The sequence below is a fragment of the Falco peregrinus genome, chromosome 2 (assembly GCF_023634155.1).
Source record: "Falco peregrinus isolate bFalPer1 chromosome 2, bFalPer1.pri, whole genome shotgun sequence".
In the NCBI taxonomy this organism is placed as follows: domain Eukaryota; kingdom Metazoa; phylum Chordata; class Aves; order Falconiformes; family Falconidae; genus Falco; species Falco peregrinus.
The window spans coordinates 5,529,255-5,549,731 of record NC_073722.1 but is presented as its reverse complement, the minus strand read 5'-3'; the positions used below and the strand labels follow the sequence as shown (position 1 = coordinate 5,549,731).

Sequence of the window (20,477 nt, the reverse complement as noted above, 5' to 3'; positions counted from 1 at the left end):
GGGCCTGAGAATTTCAAGTAATCTCTTGTGTTGCCCTAAATTAAACACATCAGTCTGTAGGCTATGTGTTATTTTAATCTTTTTTGCCAACCCCTCTTTCTTTAAAATCCTCAGTGAAGGAGTTTTAAAGGCAAAAAATGTCTTTGCTTACTAGTTTATCAGTTAGAGCCAGATATCCAGCCCTACATGATATTTCAGCTAATCCCGAGTGTCCCACCTCCCACCAGCGTCAGACCAAGCCCACATGCACAAGCTCTTGATCAACACAGAAGTTTCCTGAATGGCAAAAGACTCTCAAGATAAGACTACCTGTGGATTATAGCAGACTACTGAAAGTGAATATGAAAAACAAAACCTGGTTTTGGTATTTTATTTTAGCTAAAGGCACTTCCAGTATACGTTTTGACAGAATAAAACATGTATTCTACAGTGTACCACTCACAATTAATCTGAATTAACTCTGGCCTTGCATGATGGAACTGAGACATTGTGAGCAACAGCTCCAAATTCAACACAGCAGGTGAGGGCTCTCCATAGCATCTTTTTTTTTTCTTATCTCCTTTGGCCTTACCCAACAACCATTCTAACCAGCTGGACTCAGATCTCAGTGGGTATTTGACATTTCCCCTTGAACATCTTAAGCCACTCTCACGCTTCTTCCTGGGGATACAAATGCAACACAGCCTGATTCTATCACTGCATCAAGAGTACATACAGTTCACTAGCATACATAGTTCTTCAAGCCAAGAAGATTTTGTTTCTGGACATAACCAGACGTATGAAATCATCTGATTTAAATCTGTTACCCTTCTTGCTATAGGCATTTTTTTTTTTGACAACAGCTTACTTTTTGTTTTGTACATTTTTACTTATTTAACTTCCTTTTCTCTCAGCCCCCTCCCTTTATCTATCAGATTTTTTTTAATATTTAAAACTAAAAACAGTTTGAGAATGCAGTTGTTACAGTTTCACCTCATGATGAAATTTGGTAAGCATCACCACTGCGAGCTAACGCAAACGTACACTTGCATCATTTGACAGTCTACAACATTTCCAAAACCAATGGGATGAATGTTTTTTCAGAACACCAGATGTCATTTTCATCGGAAAATGTATGTAAGTCTCAATTATAATTTAAATCCTGTAAAGGAGAACCAATGACTCTCCATCCCACCACTGACCAGCAGCATTGAAGCCTATCTGAACATCTTCAGAATCAGGACCTTAATTTAGTTATGCTGTTAAACTGTAGACGTGGAAATGCAGGAAATAGTCACACAGTAACATTTTGAGCACTCTTAAATTCACAGCAACTGTGAAGCTACAAAACCAGAAGGAAGTCTGGGAGGGCCCCTCTCCTGAAAAGCCCCATTTCTGCACAGATGACCCTACCTCTGGCAGATCCATGAGGTCAAAAAGGCAGACCTCAGGAGAAGTATCCAGGATAAATTACTGCAGAGGGATTAATCTCCATGCAGCTGAAATCTATAACACAGGTTTTGTGAGAAGGGAGTACAGCCTACCTTCTTTTCCAAAACATCTTATCAGGCAAGATTTACAAACAGATAAAAGCTGTCTTTATTATTCTTCACCTCCCCCCCACCCCCAACAAAAGAATTGCAATCATAATCAAAATTTAAAAGTTTTAAAAATACTTCTTCTGGATGTGATATCATCTCAAATAATTCTTTCACTGGAATGTCTGGAAATAATTTCATATCAAAACAAATGTAAAAGTCATTGACATGACAAAATGGTTGGTATCAAAAAATTAATATAGGATGAAATAGAACTCTCTGGCAGGACTCTCCACTTCTCCACAAACTACTGAGGTAAAAGGTTCTTGAAATACCAAAGCCCCCTGCCAGCACACTCCCATGCAAGAGTCGCCTCACTCACACAGTCTGAAGGATTTTTATTGAGTCTGACATTTCTGTCAGGGCTTTGCAGGAGTAACCTGTCAGCAAGGAGCACCTGCCAAGTCTGTCTTTTCAGTCCAACTGCCGTGATCATAATTAACTGTCACACTGTTTTATTTCCTTCCCTCACAAACTGGTGAAATATGGCTTTGGCAGTTCAAGGTTCTCCACAGCATTAGGGGGGAAAAAAACCCAAAACCCCAAAAAACTACTCCAATAGCATTTACCAGAAAAATAATAATTGCAGCATCTTCCCAGGTACCGAATTCCACTCAAAAATTCTGTCAGTGGGGCATTTTTTCCAGCAGAATGGACACTGCCATGCCAGTTAGAAAAAGCAGGCTCTTCCACACAGATGCACCCTGCTAAAATATTAATTCAGTCAGAATATTCTTAATCTAAAGATAGCAGAGCAAGCCCTTATGTTAACTTCGAACTTTGTTTCTCTTGAATGCTACTGGGGCTTCAAAACTCAAACTTTACTAAATATACTAGGTTTACAGAGACATGCATGTTTAGTGATGCTGTGCTGCTTATGTATTTTTTCCCTACAGCACTTTTCCCTCTCCCTCAAAAATCACAACACCTTTTACATCACCTACTCATTTCTGCTTACAAGCACAATTCCTGGTTTGAGCTAAAACTGTTATCCACAGTTACTGATGTCTCTATGTACGTGCACTCACAACAAAAGAGGTATTTCATAAAACAAAAGGCGCAGCAAGCATACCTAGGCCTAAGCGATCATTATTAAACCGCTGGGCTAAATTCACTTCTGGCACACGTATGGTACAGCTTCAGTGCATATTGATAATAAAGACCTCTGCAGATATTACAGGCTTTGATGTTATTTTAAAAGTCTAGGAGAGATACACAGCATACAAATCTTCTATGTTATTAGTTAAATATTTCAGCTATTCATTAAAAAAAAAAACAACACAACACCAAACACCTCTTCAGTCCTAAGATAAGAAATATTCCCCATACCAGGGAATTTTCCTGTCTGTGTCATCAGAAGAAACTCTGAAAGAAGACCATCCTCAAGCCTTCCCTCCATCAGCACCCTACAATTAGATGCTGTCATATTCTCTACGCACCTGTATCAGCTGTTACCCACTATATCGTTTCACATATTCCCTATTTCCTCAAGAGCAAAATTCAGGTACTTCAGAAGGGAAATCTCCAGAGGAAACCTGAGGAAGTCTGGGAAACTTAGAGACTGGGTAGAACATTTAGCTTTATGGTCAGCTCCAGGCCAAAAAGGTGTTTTGCCAACTGTCAGTTCGCCAAAAAAACTGCGGTTTTTAAGACATTACAAAAGCACAGAAAAATAAAAGAACTCCTAGTACTCCTTGAGCGGCCTCCTACTTGTAAGCAGGTTTCCTAAAAAGAGACGAGCTTTGTGGAAACAGGAAACTGCGCTCAGCTGTCAGCAGGTGACTTTGAAACAAATGGCCTACAGGCAGCTGCAGAAACATCCCAGATTTTCCTCCATGTTCATGCAACCAGCCTCTTCCATTTGCCCAAATTCATTATTACGGCAGCTTTCAGAAATGAGCGAAGTAGGCCCACAAAAATGAAACACAATGAAAGGAGAGAAAAGGAGGCAAGGAGCCAGTCTGAGATGGGTTTGGAATCAACAGGCTTTCTTCCAGAGGGCTTTCCCCAAGCACATCTCCAAATCCTTAAGCACCAAGGTGGTGATCCATCAGTCATTTCCATCTGCCTGAAACTAATTGCAGATGCAGGTCCACAGAAGGCAGACATGAGAACTCACTTTCACCTGGCCCTGGCACCATCGAGCTGAAACAAGAAGGATGCTAACATAGAGTTCTCCTATTCTATTAACACTGCCTTTTAAAACAAAAACAAAACAAAAAAAAAAAAGCCCCAAACACACACCTGATGCACAGTAAATTTTCCATTTCCTTTCTTTCTGTTTTCCTCAGCACTTCTCCTCTGCGCATTCCTGGAAGTTAATCAAGTTGAACACTGTAATCAATCATGTCTACCAGCGAAGCAAGTACAGTTTAAGTTGGAAGTATAACAGACCTAGAAGTAACTAGCTAGACTGGATTTTGTTTTCATTATAACAATATTTAAGTATAAGAGGTTCCATTTCATCTGGAATAAGTTTCATTTATGAGTTTTAACTACAGTCATGTTCCCCTTGTATTTCATTTAAAATAAAGTTTAAAAAAGGCCGTCAATCATTCTAGTCCTCGCCCCACAGGCAACTGTAGCCTGCTTGGGCCCATTTAGTGTGGGTAAGCTGACCTTTCTCCATAGCCAACACCACATCGGGACCCGAAGTGATCACCACATATGCCCACTTCTGATCCCTCTAATCCTGGTATTCATTTCAACTGGGCCTCTGGCAGGAATCCAGAGAGAAGCTCAAATTCACGTCCTTGGCTGAAGCATCTTGCTGCAGGTTAACTTTGCCACAACACTGCAGAACAGGCTTACCAACATTAACAGCCTTGATTAGTCCCTCTAAACCCTCTACATTTATCCATGCATTTGAATGACTTCAAGAAAATGGTTTACAGATCCAGTCCTGCTTCCACTGATGCCAATAATCAAATCTCCGAGTTGTAATACAGGCTGGCAAAGTTACAAATTATTGGGTTTTTTAAACAAAAAGGAAGAACCACAGATTTTTAAACACATTGTGATAAAGGATTCTTGCTAGACAAGAAACATTGATGAGTTTGTTTTAAAGTTAAAGGTATTACAAACATCTAGCATAAACACACACAATCTATAGGTAATGCTATTTATTTAAATCGCTATTCCAAAGTGAATTACAAGCTTTATTGTACAATTAAATTGGTTCAAAACTTTTAACTTTTTCAGCACTCCTTGCTAGGCCTAAAATAGAAAACTGGCACTGGACATGCAGCTTTTTCCCCGGACAATACTGGATACCAAATTCAAACACTTTAAAGAATTCAGACAGTAGTCACAAAAGTTTTGAATGCCTCAACTCTCTATCATATCCAAACACAGCTCAGATACTGAAGGGAACCAGCTGACATCCCCCAATTCAGGGACAAGCAGTGCTAATGAAGCCAGAAACGCAAAGCTCTGCCTAAATGAGCCTGCTGCTAGAATTGGGTCCCTCACAACACAAGCATGGCACAGGGAAACTCCCATTTCTTTCATGTATTCTTCACTTTCTTTTGCCTTCACACAAGTAATATTAGGGTGACAGTACTTTCTCCAGCTCTGCTACCGGTAACCTACCCTGTGCAAGGTGGCTTTCTGGCTGAGAGCCTCTGTCCTACCTAATGTCCCTGCAGGGTCCAGGCTCTAGCTTTCGTTGCTAGGATGCAATACACCGACCTTCTTCATGACAGAGGCTGTCAATTACACCAGGGAATTTGCACAGACAAAAAAATGCGAAGGTATGTTCAAGCGTACAGTGTAATATGTACTGAATTGTACATAATATGTGCTAAGCTGTACAGTATAAATATGTACTAAAATATTCCAAAGAGACAGCTTGGTTTAAAAACAGAGGATTTATCACAGTTCCCATTTAAAGCAGAGGTGACTCAGTACAGAAGAGAAGCTGCTGTTCTTCACAGCTTCATTATAGAAGCCTGAGGGCCTCAAAAGTTAAGACTGCAAATATTTCAATACCTAAAGTGAAAACAGTGTGTCTTTCAGAGGTTCTGAGCATTTTAAATTGTGGCTTAGGAATGTATCTATCCTGCTCCCCTTGCCACCCAGTATACAGGGTAACGTAACTCACTGGAAAAGCATCATCATATTGTAGTTTCAAGGGATTGGTATCAAAGTCCCTTCACTTTGTCACTTCTATCATCACTCCAAAAAGGTTATTCATCTACCAACTTGTTCTGGCCTATACAAGTCAATTGCAAGGTACTGATTTTGTCTCGTCTTTTTTTTGTCCTTTGAAAATGCGATTTATCAGTGTCTTTCACATCAGTCTACAATATTTCCCATCTTATGTTACAAAATGCTTTGCTTCTGAAAACCAAGAATAGGAACAAATATATCTCTTGCCCCAAAATCCTAAAAATCCTGCTTGTATAAACAATGTCCCATTTCCAAAGCAGAGACTTCTTAAGTACAGCAAACAGACTGTCTGTGCTGCATTTACACGGAGCCACGTTCATTCATCAATTTCAAGTCTAATGACCAAGACATTTCCCTCTTGGTAACCTCTAATGGCCAGAAGAATTAGGTTTTATATGGTCAGGATACCAAGGGATAACAAATACCCATAACTCTTTGCAGCTGTGCAATTTTTAAAGCCTCTCAAGCTTTGTCCAGGCAAGGGATTACTGCGAGGCAAACCTTTCTCCTCATGCAGTGCTGCATCTGGACCAGTCCTGAGGGTCTCGCTTCAGTGCAGTCTCTCCTATGAAAAGTTGTAACATCTTTCAAAAGCAAGGAGAAAGAAAAAGTTGTAGTCTGCTCATGAAAGTAAATACTAATTAGAACCACAGAGTGATGGAAAAGGCTCCATGCACCACGTAGTGCATCTCTCCCAGTGCATGACTGCTCCTCGCTGCACGTTAATCTGTGAAACGTCAGTTTTGTTTTAAAGATGTCAAGCAGTAGGTTGCTGAAGCTTCTCCCATATGACTAACTGACAGCAAAGGATAATTCTCTACCAAAAGCCTTTCTGATCTGCATAAGGTTTTCCTATCTCAACCATTTTTCCTACTCAAAACTCACTGTGACACCTCTAACTTTCTAGCATCTTTTCTTCCATGGGTTTATCGTCTATTCTTTAGAACCAGTTACAGTGAATGCCTCCCTCTTTCCTTATAGTCGGTCCATTCAGCCCCAAATTTTTTTATTTTCAATTCTCTCTAACAAGCATAGCGTAAGAGAACAAAATCCAGAAACGAATACAGCTCAAACTATCTTTACCTGTTTTCATAGATAAAGATACATTGGAAACTCAAATCCATTCAGAATCACTCTCTCATCTTCTTGCATCAAGGATCTCCAGATTTGTCCATCAAGCAACTGCCCCTTACACTGAACTATTCTCCTCAGAGGTGCAGGATTATATCGTAAATCCTCTTTGAGTCTCGTATGTATCCAGCCCACACTTTTAATTCTTTGATTAATATATATTAGCTTGTTGCCAACATGCAAATTTGGGAGGTGGGTGTGGACAGACATGAAGGAAACCCCAGGAGCTTATTTCATACAGATAGAACATATGGAACTGCTAAGCAGGCTGGGCAAGAAACAATCTTTTCAGAAATAATACATTTTGACATGGAACAATGTCAATTAACATAATTTTTGCTGACTTCAAAGTATTATTTCTTGTAACTAATAAACACACACAAATACACTGTAAAACTACTACACAAGACAGTTACATTATGTAGAGTGTTAAGATGTATTACAATTCTGAGTAATGGCTTGGAAATGTATAATAAATAAAACACCGTGGCATATCTGAATGCAGCTACAGTGTCTGCCATGGCGTAATTGATTATGCAGTGACAGACTCCACTATATGATGCAAAAGAGACATTATATTGAATGGTACAAACAAGAAAACTCCTTAGCTCTCTTCGTCTACCTGCATTACAAGTAATTACAAAGCCTGTTAGTCTGTATGCGCCTGTTGATGAGAAGGGATTGTTTAGTGATCTCTGTTTAGGGAGTAAAACAGTTGTGCTTTTGACTAAAGCTTGTGGGTTTAATCTAAACAAGTATTAATGAGTTAATGAATATTTGGCAAAGTGCTTTGTAGAGCAAAAGCATTAAGCAATTACTCAATGTTATTTCACATCTGTTATTTCAGATCTGAACTATGCATAAAACTACTCTCACAACTTAACAGTTCAGGCTTCTCTGCATCTCTGGATGTCCCGTTAAGATTGAGGAGAGGTTACCTACCCAGGAGGATTTGTGATGCAGCATATTCTGCGCAAAGTCCACAGAATCCTAACAAAGATTTAAACGGAAAGGAAAAACGTTTACAAAGCTGTATCACAGAGTGTTTTCCACTGCCAAGGCAGAGAAAACTAATTCAACCAACAGAGGGAACAGGGAGACAATATAAACAGGTGTTTCCTTGAAAACTTCAGTATGGTTAGAAATAGTACAGGAAATGGATCTCCAGAGGCCACAAATCGTTAGCATCTCTAATGCATTTGCAAATTCCTACTGTGCAAAGTCAGCCTGTAAAAAAAGGCCATTTCTAATAAGTGCCTTGTCTGGTTTCCTACACCATTTAATTTCAGATGAATTTTACGAGAACTCTGCTACATATTTTACCTCCCATCTGGTTCAGATTTGACAATGAAATATTTGTGTGTCCCACCCTGTTCTTTTTAAAGCTCCAAAACCAGATGTCTCCAGCACAACACAACTGCAGCAGGTCATACCACATTCTTCAGCAAGCTGTGCCAGGCCTACTACCCCCCACAGACAGTTCCAGGTAAGGTAAAATTGGGTTGTTTACTCCCTAAAAGAATAAAGCAAACAAACAAACGCACTCAACACCTCTAGGGCACTGTGTGAAAAGGCTGATTAAAACGTACTATAGCTTATTCTTCCAAAAGGTTTTATCTTGATGAAGTGGTGTTTCTGAAAGCTAAACACATTAAGAATTGCAGCAGGGGGAAGTATTTCCCCCCCTTCTATTGGCTTGATTCCAGCACATTTCTGCAACTTCCCTGTTGTGATAAGCAGACAGGTGTTTCAGTGGGTACCACAGAGTGGCTAACTGTTTCTAGGAAGTTTACAAGTGTCACAGTTGCAGACATTGCATATGAAAAGGATGATGTTGAAGACATCTTCTACCAGGTTTTGCATTTCAAGCAGAAAATGTATTCATTTCTCAAGTTTCACAGGGCAGCTCTATGCTGCAAGCAATGCCACCTCCTGTAACAAACAATTTATTCATGTCGCCGAAATGTTAGTATGACACCTTTCATCCTATGCTGCAGATACAAATGGCTTTTTTGCAACACAAATGAATCTGAATGGATGCTGAGGTAGCTTCTCTTCCAGACAAATGATGAAGTTGTGAAGCACCTTCAAACTGGACAAATACTTTCTACATGCACATATTTGATAGTTTTTCAGGCAAAAAAATAAAACAGAAAAAAAAGTGCTTGCTCACAACAAGCAGTAGTATTTTATAAGATGTCCTCCTAGAAAAACCACTTACAAAGCCTGTCTAATTTTAAATGCTATAGTAGCAACTAAAACCTGCTATAATCCTCCTTCAGACAAGAGCTAAACATCTCTTGAAATCATCACGAAGCAAGACACGGGAAAAAACAGTATGAGCTCCTTGCACAATAACCCCTTTTTAATGTCACACATGAAAGGACGTGAGTGTTCTCAAATCTTTTCATGAAGTTTTTCCCAGTCTGGGGAAACATTTAAACATAAGCGTAAATTTAAGCATATGAGTAGACTTCCTGGAATATATGATCTCCTTGTTATATATGATCACATTGTGTTCTTGACGAAGACACTGTATTAGACCAGTGCAACAACCCTGGGAAAAGAAAGGAGTTAGTTACTGGAAATAAATGCAAGCTAAAACCACAGAAAAGAGCCGAAGGGCATGAGAACCAGTAGAATCATTCCTGCTAATAAGATGAGAAAGAAGGAACTCCACCAGCTTACCTGTTTATGCCAAGTTAAATACACCTGAGGAGTCACAAATGCTATCCTTCTGCATGTGGAATGAATATATTTAATAAAATCATTCTAGAAAGGTAATATACTTGTGATTGCACAATGTAAGATTAATTTATCAGAAAATAACATCTGAGATTTTTAACAGGATTACTTACTTTCCCCTTTCAACTGCCAAGGCATCTATTTCATCAAAGAAAAGAATTGAAGGAGACACTGCTCTGGCTTTCCTAAAGATCTAGAAAAACAACAATTAAACACTTAGTTTTAAAGGATGGGAAATTTTTACAGAATGCTAACAACCCCTGCACACCTCAAAAGCTATAGAGATGCAAGATACATGTAGATATAAGCTTTGTTGCTTTCCCCCGGCCCCAAAAACAAACCTTTTAGAAGTTATTCACGATACTGTGTGATGCAGGCTTACAGTGAACGCTGCTACCGGATCCCAAATTTGACATGTATCACTAGGCCAATGCAGGAGGAAATTAAACATAAAATATCATTTCTGCTTGCCTTTTTTCCCCCCCCTCCTCTTTCTTTTTTAAACTTCAACCAGAAGAAGGTTTTTTGGAAAGTTTAAGGTAACCTTATACGCAGAGAAGAATTTGAATGCCAAGAAGGCTCAACACATAACATTATACTGCATATAGCTTGCCCTTTCTCACCTCTCTCACTGCTCGTTCAGACTCACCAACATATTTATTCATCAGCTCAGGTCCCTGCAAAATTAATAAAAGTTTAAAATTTAATTACTTTTATATACAAAATGACTGAGTCAATCTGCCAGTGCTACATTACTGATGCTCTGTTACAAGGAATTTTGATAATTTGTCACTTGCAAATCTTATTTGTGCATTTTCAGACTTACGTTCTACCTGTACTAGGTTTTCCTCCATTCGTTATGGCACTGTGCATGCACGTAACTACACTTAAGAGGTTAGCCCTCTCATCAACAGGGACTTAAAAACAACATTTAACAGTGCTTCTTTGAACTTGACAGTTTGCAGGTCCAGAAAGAAGCAGCTGACATAGCAGCACACCTGAAATCCATCCATGAGGAGCTGCATCTCCAGTGAGAAAGCTGTTCAGTGTCTTAGCTCATTGACATTCCTTTCTGCCGAGATTGCCAAGCCCAATTAATAGTGCCAGCTGCTGTGGTGCCTGTTTATACTCACAGCCCTGTTCACTAGGAACAGACTGGAGACCACAGGGTCAACATTCAGGTCTTGAATAAATACTTAAAATCATAAAAAGTAAAACAACGGAGAATTCTCAGAGTATTTTCTGTTCTGCTACGTCCCGTACCATAGGCTGCTTAAGTAACGGTTCCTAATGGGACTAAGATTCTCATAGGAGTGGTAATGACTCATTGACTTCGGCCTGGTTTGCATCAACATTGACCTGCAGCCACAACCAACGATTATTATCATCTGCCCTAAACAAAAAGAGCCAGTAGCCTCAATCTATTTTCCAGGGAACAGGTGCCCTCATAATTTTACCTACAGAAACAAATCCTTCTTCACAGTGAGAAAACTGAAGAACCTTCCCATGCTTCACAGCTGCAAGTACCTTCAGGTAGCACTCAGCTGAGATCAGTAAGGCAGCTTTAAACAGGGGGTATGCTAGAATTAAGCATGCGTGGCAGATGCACATTTATACATTGGCAGTGACAGAGCAACCCCTTTTTGAATAGGACCATCTGGACTTTGTACTCAGATGGGTAGAACACAGATTCATTACTCTAAAAACAGCGCACTTTTTTGCAGTCTCCCCCTCCACACTCATTTGCACTCTTGCAATAGCAATTAATGCACTGTCTTTTATCTTGACACTGGCACCACTGGAAAGTATCTGGGCCTACATATGTATGGGGAAAAAACATATATTCTAAAAACAAAAGCACAAGCTATCTGATATCAGCAAAGCACCCAAGCTATACCACTGTTCTTACTTATTTCTTTTCAAAGAGCTGTCCATTATCCAAAGGACCAGGTGAGATACTGCAGTACCCAGACCCAGCATTCCACACAGGTAAAAGCAATTGTGTAAGGGTTGGAGGAAACTTCAATGATAGAATTAGCATTGCTTCCTTCCATCAACATATACTCTTAAAGCAACTGTTGCAGTAGCTAAAGTGTCACCTGCAGGCTTTCAACAACTTCAAAATTTGAGTCAGTTGGACACTCACATGGAAACAGAATTATTCAGATACATAAGTGAAGAATGCAGAAAAAGAGAGAAGGAAAAAACAAGGTAAGACAGAAACAAAGCCTTTTCCTACTATTCACTGTGGACACTGAACATGAGGAGTGTGCAGCAGTTTGTGCAGAGCAGGCTTGCAGCTCAAAAAGACAGCACTCAGCTGCTCCGGGTCCTGGCCATTCATCACGTTCAGTGCAGATGAGGAATCTGATAGCACGGGCCTAACAAATCCCTAAGGAACCAGAGCGCAGTCTTCTCTTTCTGTCTAACTTTCTGTTAAAGTGAGCTGATACACTGAGAGCAATTTCTACCCACAATTATATTTTACTAACTTTTTCTTGGAAGCTGTGGACCTTCTCCTTCATGCCCTTATTCTCATAAGTAATCTTCATCCACATCAGTATTCTCATGGAAACCAACATCATTTACATCAGTGCCTATAGTGTACTCCTCTAGTATGACACATCAAATAGTCTGACATTTTCGTTTCTTTTGTCTGAGTAAAAAAATATGTAAACCCAAAACTACTCTCTTTGAGCTCTAAGGTACAATATAATTTCAGATGCTTGGAGTTTTATTTTTAATTAAGCATTAAAATATGATCAAGGCAACATCAAAGCAATAAACACTGTTTAAAATGTTTCCAAAGAGAATTATTTTGAATGCATGGTTTTGCTGTAAGCTTTGACATGAAGGTTTTTCTCTATTTTTCTTTTCATTAAGTAGCAACTCCAGGTGAAAGATCACTATGTATTAATGATCCGTGCCTCTCATGGAAAACTTTGATGAAAATTGATTTGAAGGTCTCCTAGTTCACCACTCATGAATAATACCAAAAATGCCATTGAGAACCATAGTTTCTATTGCTAGCAACTTGAAACTCTTATTATACCTGGCAATAAAGGAAAAGACTCCAAAGTAAGAGAAAGCACACACAGAAGAGGAAGAATTGATATACATTTCATCTCATGCAACCACTTAAAACCACAGCACAAAACCTAGAAATGTTCAAAGCAGCTGGACATAGAAACTGAACTGGGTTACCTCTGGTCCCACCTGAGCTCAGCCTCTGCCTTACCCTCTCTGCAAATGGGCTGTCCTTTAGCTAAGATTGAAGACAGCTCTTTCAAAGGATTGATCTGTTTGACAAGCAGTCTATAGGCCATCAGAGTCACCTGCTGACAGGTGACACCATTTCTAGTTTTCACAAAACTCACCTTCTCTTTTTAGGAAGGAGGCCACTCAAGAAATACCAGGAGTTTGGGTGTTGGTTGTTTTTTTTAATTTTTCAATGCTTTTCTAATGCTTTAAAAAATCAAATGACATAAGCCTGACTTAGTAAGCAAGTCAACATTTGTTGAAATATTTTTTGCCCAGAGGTGAGCATAATGATACCTTTAAAAGCTGTTTATAACTGTTGATCTACTGACCAAGAGATGCTAGTAACAAATGGTCCCGTTTAGTAATACATATAGCTCTGCTCTGTTCTGCAACAAGCCATCTTCCATACAAAGGGACACAAAGAAATAAAGCCTGTTCCTTCTGGTCATTTGCACTGCAACTCCAAAACAGCAAAAGATTTGCAGCAGGAAATTGGCAGAAGTATTTGTAGCTAGTCCGTGCGTATAAGCATACCAATTGCGAGCTACAATCCAGACTAATAGTATAAAATCTGCCAATTCAGGCCCACTGTATACTGCTGAGTTTTGTTTCTTCAGCCTCAAAAGGAGACATTTCCAGAAGCACTATCCCATCCTCATTTACAAGATACACTCCCCTTGTATCATGAAACTTTCCAGTTGTTTACAGTTTGGATTGGGTGTTGATTTTTATTTTTTTTTTAATAAAAAAGCAAGGAAAAAGTATAAATTTTTTTACTTTTAAAACACTATCAGAATAAGCTTCTGAAAGATTAACTCCACAAAAGATAAACCCCCTGTATACAGGCTGCAACATGAGATAAGTTTGTGTATACATGGTTATGATGTATAGAAGTTCTCAAAGTGTTTTTAAATTGCAAGAGGAATGTTTGGTATCCCTGAAGTTAAAAAGTATCAGTAATTTTTCTAAGCAATGTTTAAAACCACTTGTAGATTTTTTCACCTGAAAACACTGGGGTAGCAACTTTCAATTGATAGGAAATTTAATTAGTGACTTCCATCTATAAATAATTTTTTTTTACTACGTTGACAATCAGGTAAGTTGTGCACTTGTTGAGCCAGATGGACACAGCCCCAGATTTCACCAGCATATGGCTCTTTATTCTCTTAAAAAATATTGCCATAACCTCACATGCAGGTTCCGGGCTCTAACATAGACACACTAAACTGTTAGCCATAGAGAACGATCCACATTTTTTTAAAAGTCCAATTAATTAAAGAATTTATATCATATCCTACAGATTATTACTCTACAATAGGTAACGCACAATTCCTTCTTTGCCATGTTCAAAGTAGAAAAGATCATAGAAGTATCAGTCATAATTCATTTAATTTCAGATGAAGTATCTAAAAAAACAGCTCTGTGCTGTGAATCTCAAACAAAAAGGAAAAAAAAAAAAGACAAGCTGTGCCAAAATTAGTTTTCAACTGTTCACCATGTGTACCTAGAGCAATGTTCATTGCCCACACTCAGACATCTACACCTGAGTTAGAAATTCACACTGATTTGGAGAGACAGATGCCTACCTTGCAGATGCAAGGCAACTCACTCTAAATGTGCTAATTTCTCATCAGACTGCAGAAGGAGCATAGACAGCCAGCTCAGAGGAGCTAAGCAAAGCTTGATCCCACTCCTACCAGTACATCTCTCATGGAGTTAAACTCTGCATTTTGGCCTCCCCCCTCTTTTTTTTTCCCTCCTATTCTTTCCAGTTCCATGAAAATGCAGGTGAGATTATCCACTGCAACAACAGTAACTGATTTGGAAGAGACTCAGAAATTAGTTAAGTCTTTTCATACTGTAATCTTAGTGGCAAAATGCTATCCCATCCCTACCACAGTCAAACCAAAGCAATACATATGACTCAGGACGGCTGCAGGAAAGAGAGTTAACAAGATAAACAGTGAGACTTCCTTTGTTTTAACAGTAAGGCTATTTCTAATGCAAAGGTTATACACGTGTGATTTGGTAATTGGTTACACTACAAAGAAAAATATTTGCTCAGAAAACACATTATATTTGCTTGTTAAGAATAAAGCCTACTTCTTCTCTTTCAGTGCTGTTTAATGATTTAATCTGCATCACTCCCGGCTTCTCAGCAGAACTAAACTCCAGGCTGAGTGCTGTGCACCATTTTAATCACTTCCTCTCCCTCTGCCCTGCATTCCAGAGGACCTTAAAAACTTGTTGACACCTGTTTGGTGTTTTAAAAAACATCAAGTTCAACAGGTGCTTGTGGGATCCAAAGTATTTAAGGGAGCAGGCTGGCAAAAAACTGTCATCTTCAAACCTAAGTCAAGTGAAGTTGCTAAAAGCAGCGTAATCAAACTGCAAAGGCAAACGTAACATCCGTTTTTCTTTATTTGCATGCCTCAGAATTCACTTTTTTGCCATTTGCCTTGACTGGCAAACTTTAATGCCAATCTTTTGAGGCTTCTTTACACAATACAGAAGCCAGTATTTGTAGCATGGAGTGAACTGACTGGAAATATTGAATTAAATTCACTGCATGCACCAGTGCCTCCAGAGAAGGCCCTCTTCAGCGCTTGGGCATAGCTGCCCAGGATTTTGCAAGCTTACGATGTGCTGTACCATGCACAGCACTGTGAAGTTGGGAGTGAAAGTCATGACAGAGTTGAAGCAGATCCAAAAGTAACCCTTCCTGCTCACCTGCCCCATCTACAGAGAAATCCCTTTTCAAGTCATTCCTGTTCTTCACAGATTTTCAGCACCTGTTCCTATTTGCTACCACTTTTAGCTCCAGGCTAAACAGATGCCATCCACTACTCTGTCTAGGACCAGGCTTGGGCATCATTCAGGGCCGTATCTACATGGGACCAAAGACAACACAAAATTAGCCACCCACGCTGCAAAACATATTCAGCTGCTGATGCTTCACCCATACAGCAACACCCCATTCTACAATTGCTATTTTGACCTGATTGCTGACAAATCCTGGGTGACCTGGGGGTGGGGGGCTGGCAGGGAGAGACTTAGTGCTAATAAAAAATAATCTTGCAAAGTAATTGAGAAGGGACAAGGAAACAGAGACAAGGGATTATCTTTGAAACATTTTCTGCCTGCACATTCACTTTGGGGAAGTTTATGGTAAGAATGGATGAATGAATTTCTTGTTTTAGTCTTAGTTAAGTAAAACATGCAGATATTTTCAGGATTAAGAAAGCTCATTAAAGTATCTCAAACTTTTATCCCTTAAAAAAAGGCTATTTTTTTCAAATACAGTTAGTTTCACTATCTGCTAATTAACAAGTTACTGCAAATGTGTTACTATGGATCTCTTTGGAAATTTTATTAAGTGTTTGCCACAGTTTCTCATAAAATCACAATGATTCTTCATTTTTCATCTTAAGTGTTCTGCTTAGCTAGTTACAGGCACGAAGCTTCCTTATTTCATGCTTCTGCACCCTGAAATACCCATCAAAAGGCTAAAGTATCTATCTCCCCAAAACTCAGTGACAGTTCTTCACAAAGCAAAGCAGTCTGCCTTTCCAAGCCTCATTAATCTGTTTGAGCTGCCACAGCCAAGAGCTAAAGGGAAAAGCAGAGGAAACTTCAATTGGAAAATATTTTGACATAATTGACCCAAATGACAAACTAAGCTTAAGCACATGTCAACCACAGGGAGCGGTACAAAAGCATCGGCAGGGTGATACAGGAAGTTAAATCAAGCCAAGGTGAAGTCAGAGGTCTGAGAACAGTGTATATTTTTGTAATTACTGTTAATTGAAAAAAAAAGTAAAGATTCCTTCAGCCCAAGCTCTTATGTAACATCAAATAAAACATCAGGAATATTTTCCAACTCCCCCCCCCCCCCATATTTGGAGCTCCTAACCACTGTAAAAAGAGTATTTTAGAGCAGTATAGTACACATCATGTGTGCTGTTGGTTTACTTGGTGTTCACATTCTTCAACACTACTTACTGTCACGGGTGGGTTTGAGTTGTTCCATTTTGGTGGGGGTTTTTTTAAGTATTGCTTCATCATGTTTACAACAATTAGTGTGTCTCAGCTGCATTCCAAGGGGTTTAACTTTTGGAGGTCTAAATTTTCTGAAAATTTAAGCTGGGTTTTGTCACTATCACTAAGTGAGTTTTTGCCTTAGTTGTTATTTTAAACAGACAAATATTAAAAAGCACAAAGCAGCAAAAGGAAAAATGATGCTTCCGAAACCATTACAAGCACATAGAAGTTACATAATTTTTCTTGTTACTTATTGTGTAAACTCAGGTAATCTCCTTGTTGGACAGAAAACAGAACTTAAAATCCCCTGTTGTTATAATCCTGAGCAAAACCCTCCAGAAATTAGCAGAAAGTCTCTGTCTGGTTTTAGCAGGCTGACTAAGTAGAAAGTAATGCAATGGAGGAATACCATCAACATACATCCCCTCTAGTACGCAGCATCCTAGGCTTATGGGCAATTCAAGGGCCAAAAGGATTTTCCAATCCTCATGACCCTTATGGGACCATCAGCTAAGGAACGCATTATAACTGGGTGATGGAGCTGATCTGGGTAGGTACTGTAATGGTGCCTCCCAGCCTAACAGCATAACAGCAATTTATATATATTAAAAAATAACTGTTTATTTTGAAAGAGGTTACAAATAAAAAAGCACAATGGTTTTCTTATTTAGTAGTAAAGCTAATTACCTACATACCACAATACTAAGAGAGAAAAAAACAACCCACAGAAATTCTCTGCAAGTTGCTTCCCAGAGAAGCAACAGAAAATCCGTGAAGTAATATTCATTAGATTCTTAGTGCAACACAATGATACAGGATTTCCTAAATATAAAATTTAAAAAGGAAAAAAAAAATATGCAAGAGGACAGTCATAACAAGCTACAAGACCAATGCAGATATAATTATCTACGCCATGCAGCAAGACACGGACGTTTCTTCCCAAAATATTCTTACATCATCACCACAAAATCTTAGTGGTCTAATCAACATACACCTCGAAAAAAGCAGCCAGTCAAAGCCGACCCTAAGTGCAGAAACTGTCAAAACAGTTCAGAGATACCACCACATAAACAATCAAAAGAAGGAAAAAAAACCCACGGAAATAACACAGTGACAAAGGATTTCGTTTTCTTCATGTTCAATTTCAGAAAGCTAGATGACATCTAAAGCAAAAATGCCACAGAGACAGTTGTATATAACAGAGGTGTCATCAGGCTGGCAGAGGCTGAAAATTATATTCCCTGTTCTATTAATATTGATAGGTCCAGTACGTGTATATAATTTTCTTTTCCTATTAGTAAAGGAAATGCATAAAACACATTTCAGAAGGAAATTATAAACTTTGGGGAGAGCATAAAAGGAGTGTGAAGAAGTACAAAAGTGCACAGAAGGCTGACTGAAATAAGAATTCAACCAGATGAAAAACTATTGACAAGTCAAGACTGATGTTCAATCCTGAAGAATGAAAAAAAATCCTAATTCATTCCTTCGCACAGTCTTATACTCGCTTGTGTCTGTGACTGCAAAACACTCAAAACCCTCCAAGAAGTTGAAAACAATTCAGTTGTCTTTTTGTAACTGAGGTTTGTGAAGAAGCAAATAATCAAGATAACCACTAAAACCCTGAAAAGCCTCAATGCTCAAGAGATTTAGAAAGAGGGGTGGCGGGAGGAAGCAGGAAGAGCCATCCCCTGGAAAGCACTTGACAATGTCCTCCCCAGTAAATTTAGCAGATATATTGTATTAGAGACAAAGAAAGTCAAATGAAGGAATAAAAATAACTAATTCCCCTTAGGAATCCTATGAATCCAAGATTGCTTTGTAAAATAAACCAACTGCTTTTCTCTGGAAAAGCAAAAGGTCACCAATCTCAGTGAAAATATAGCTATAAAAAGTTTTGGCCAAATATCAAAGAGCATGTGTACAAAAGGGCCACATTCACTGTTAACACTAACCATTCAAACTTCACAATAGATTTCAGGAGAGAACAGGATGCAACGTCAAACATCTGTTACCACGTTATTTTGTTCAGCTCCTCTGCCCAGAAATTACATCTAGACTTTGCCCATCTTCCAAATCTTAATTAGAGGTAAATCAGACACAGGGCTGGAGGCTGTGCCATTTTGACCATGCTTCATACAACACCGTAACAACCAGCCATGCCCAAGACACACGGAAATGTCACGTTTTAACAGGTTACATATAACCCAGCTGAAGTATCTCATTTAACAAAGTCAGCAGTCCAAACTACACAGACATTGCATAGACATGTCTGGAAAATAGTGCAAAGCCTTCCTGGAGCCAGGCTGGGGCAAGGGTGATACCTGTTACACCCACGCAGGACAGCCAACTTAAGACAAGTGGAGTACGTTCAGCACTTAAGAGAGCTGGAGCCCGTGAATCTTAAATGTAATGTGCAGACATAATAGGTCCATCTTCCAAAAATCACTGGACCAAGTAAGCACTGCATGTAATGTACTCAATTTCCTCTCCGTTTTCAGACACAGGGAGAGACAGCATCCAGCAGCAGGCTTCCCATAGCTACAGCTATGTCTCCTGTCTGCAGTCTGTTCTCAACAAGGACCCAGGAACCTGAGCCACCTGAACTATCCTGAAATAGTACACGTTGTGCAGGCTGTACAGCAGACACTTTTCATCAAAGTTACTTATTTGGTGCAGGAAATACTGGAATGAAAATGCAAGTCTGAAAAGTAAATTATCAAGAAACACACTTCTATTTCAAAAAGCCTGATATCAGTTCCAGGGACAGATATTTGAGACAATGTAGAGAACAGGAAAATTAATAGGACTATAAGCAAGAAAAGAAAAATCCCCTCTCTCAAAAAAAAACCAACCCAACAAACAACCACCACCAAAAAATCACATATTGATATACTTTGGACTTATTGCAGGAACACATGCAATGGAAATTAATTCGTGCCTGTTGTGCTTTAAGTGCTACAGACAATGATGTTTAACACATTTAGTACATGATGGATGTTGCCTTTTCTGTCCAGGAAGCAAATGTGAAGTCAGAGAAAGTGGGCTATGTTCCTTTCCTGGAGTCAACATATCCAAGGCTGGACATGCTCCAGAGATGTGCTTCTTGAAACATCTGTACATTGAATATTTGACCAGTTCCAGGCAAAGGGATTTAAACCGACAGGGAATAAAAGGCCGTTTTCCCAAGCCAGCCTCTTCTGCTACAGCTTGTCAATAACAAGGAGGTTTGCACTACCAGAACTCCACCCTGAAGAAACGCTGCATTACTGTACAAAAGCATTTCATATCAGCGCACCTTCAGCTAGATACCTCCTATTCAGCATGAGCCATCTTTTACTTCCGGACAATTAATTGCATTAGTAAAAATGTCTGATATAGCTAAGCAGCCAGCAACTTAGCTTAATTTTTAAAGTTTTAACTTTTTTTTCAGACTGTTACCTTTTTCCTCCACCCTCTCAGGCATCAGTGCTTTGGGCAAAACAAAGAAGAAAAGTTTTCTTTGAAGCAGTGTAGGAGGAAAAGGTTAACTTGTTTACCAGTAATTCTGGA

At 39.1% G+C, this 20,477-nt stretch overlaps 1 protein-coding gene across 5 annotated transcripts in view; it reads right to left on the bottom strand.

Moving 5' to 3' along the window:
* The window catches only part of AFG2A (AFG2 AAA ATPase homolog A), a 208,603-nt gene that overhangs the window by 150,454 nt on the left and 37,672 nt on the right, over nucleotides 1-20,477 (bottom strand). For 3 of the 5 annotated variants that reach the window (XM_055797721.1, XM_055797725.1, XM_055797723.1), the window contains exons 12-13: nucleotides 10,247-10,300; nucleotides 9,737-9,816 (exon numbers count right to left, since the gene is read on the bottom strand). In XM_055797721.1, the coding sequence (XP_055653696.1) occupies nucleotides 9,737-9,816; nucleotides 10,247-10,300 (134 nt within the window). Of the gene's footprint in view, nucleotides 1-3,821; nucleotides 3,889-9,736; nucleotides 9,817-10,246; nucleotides 10,301-20,477 lie in introns of all 5 variants that reach the window. The other 2 variants (XR_008746125.1, XM_055797722.1) reach the window with 1 other exon arrangement.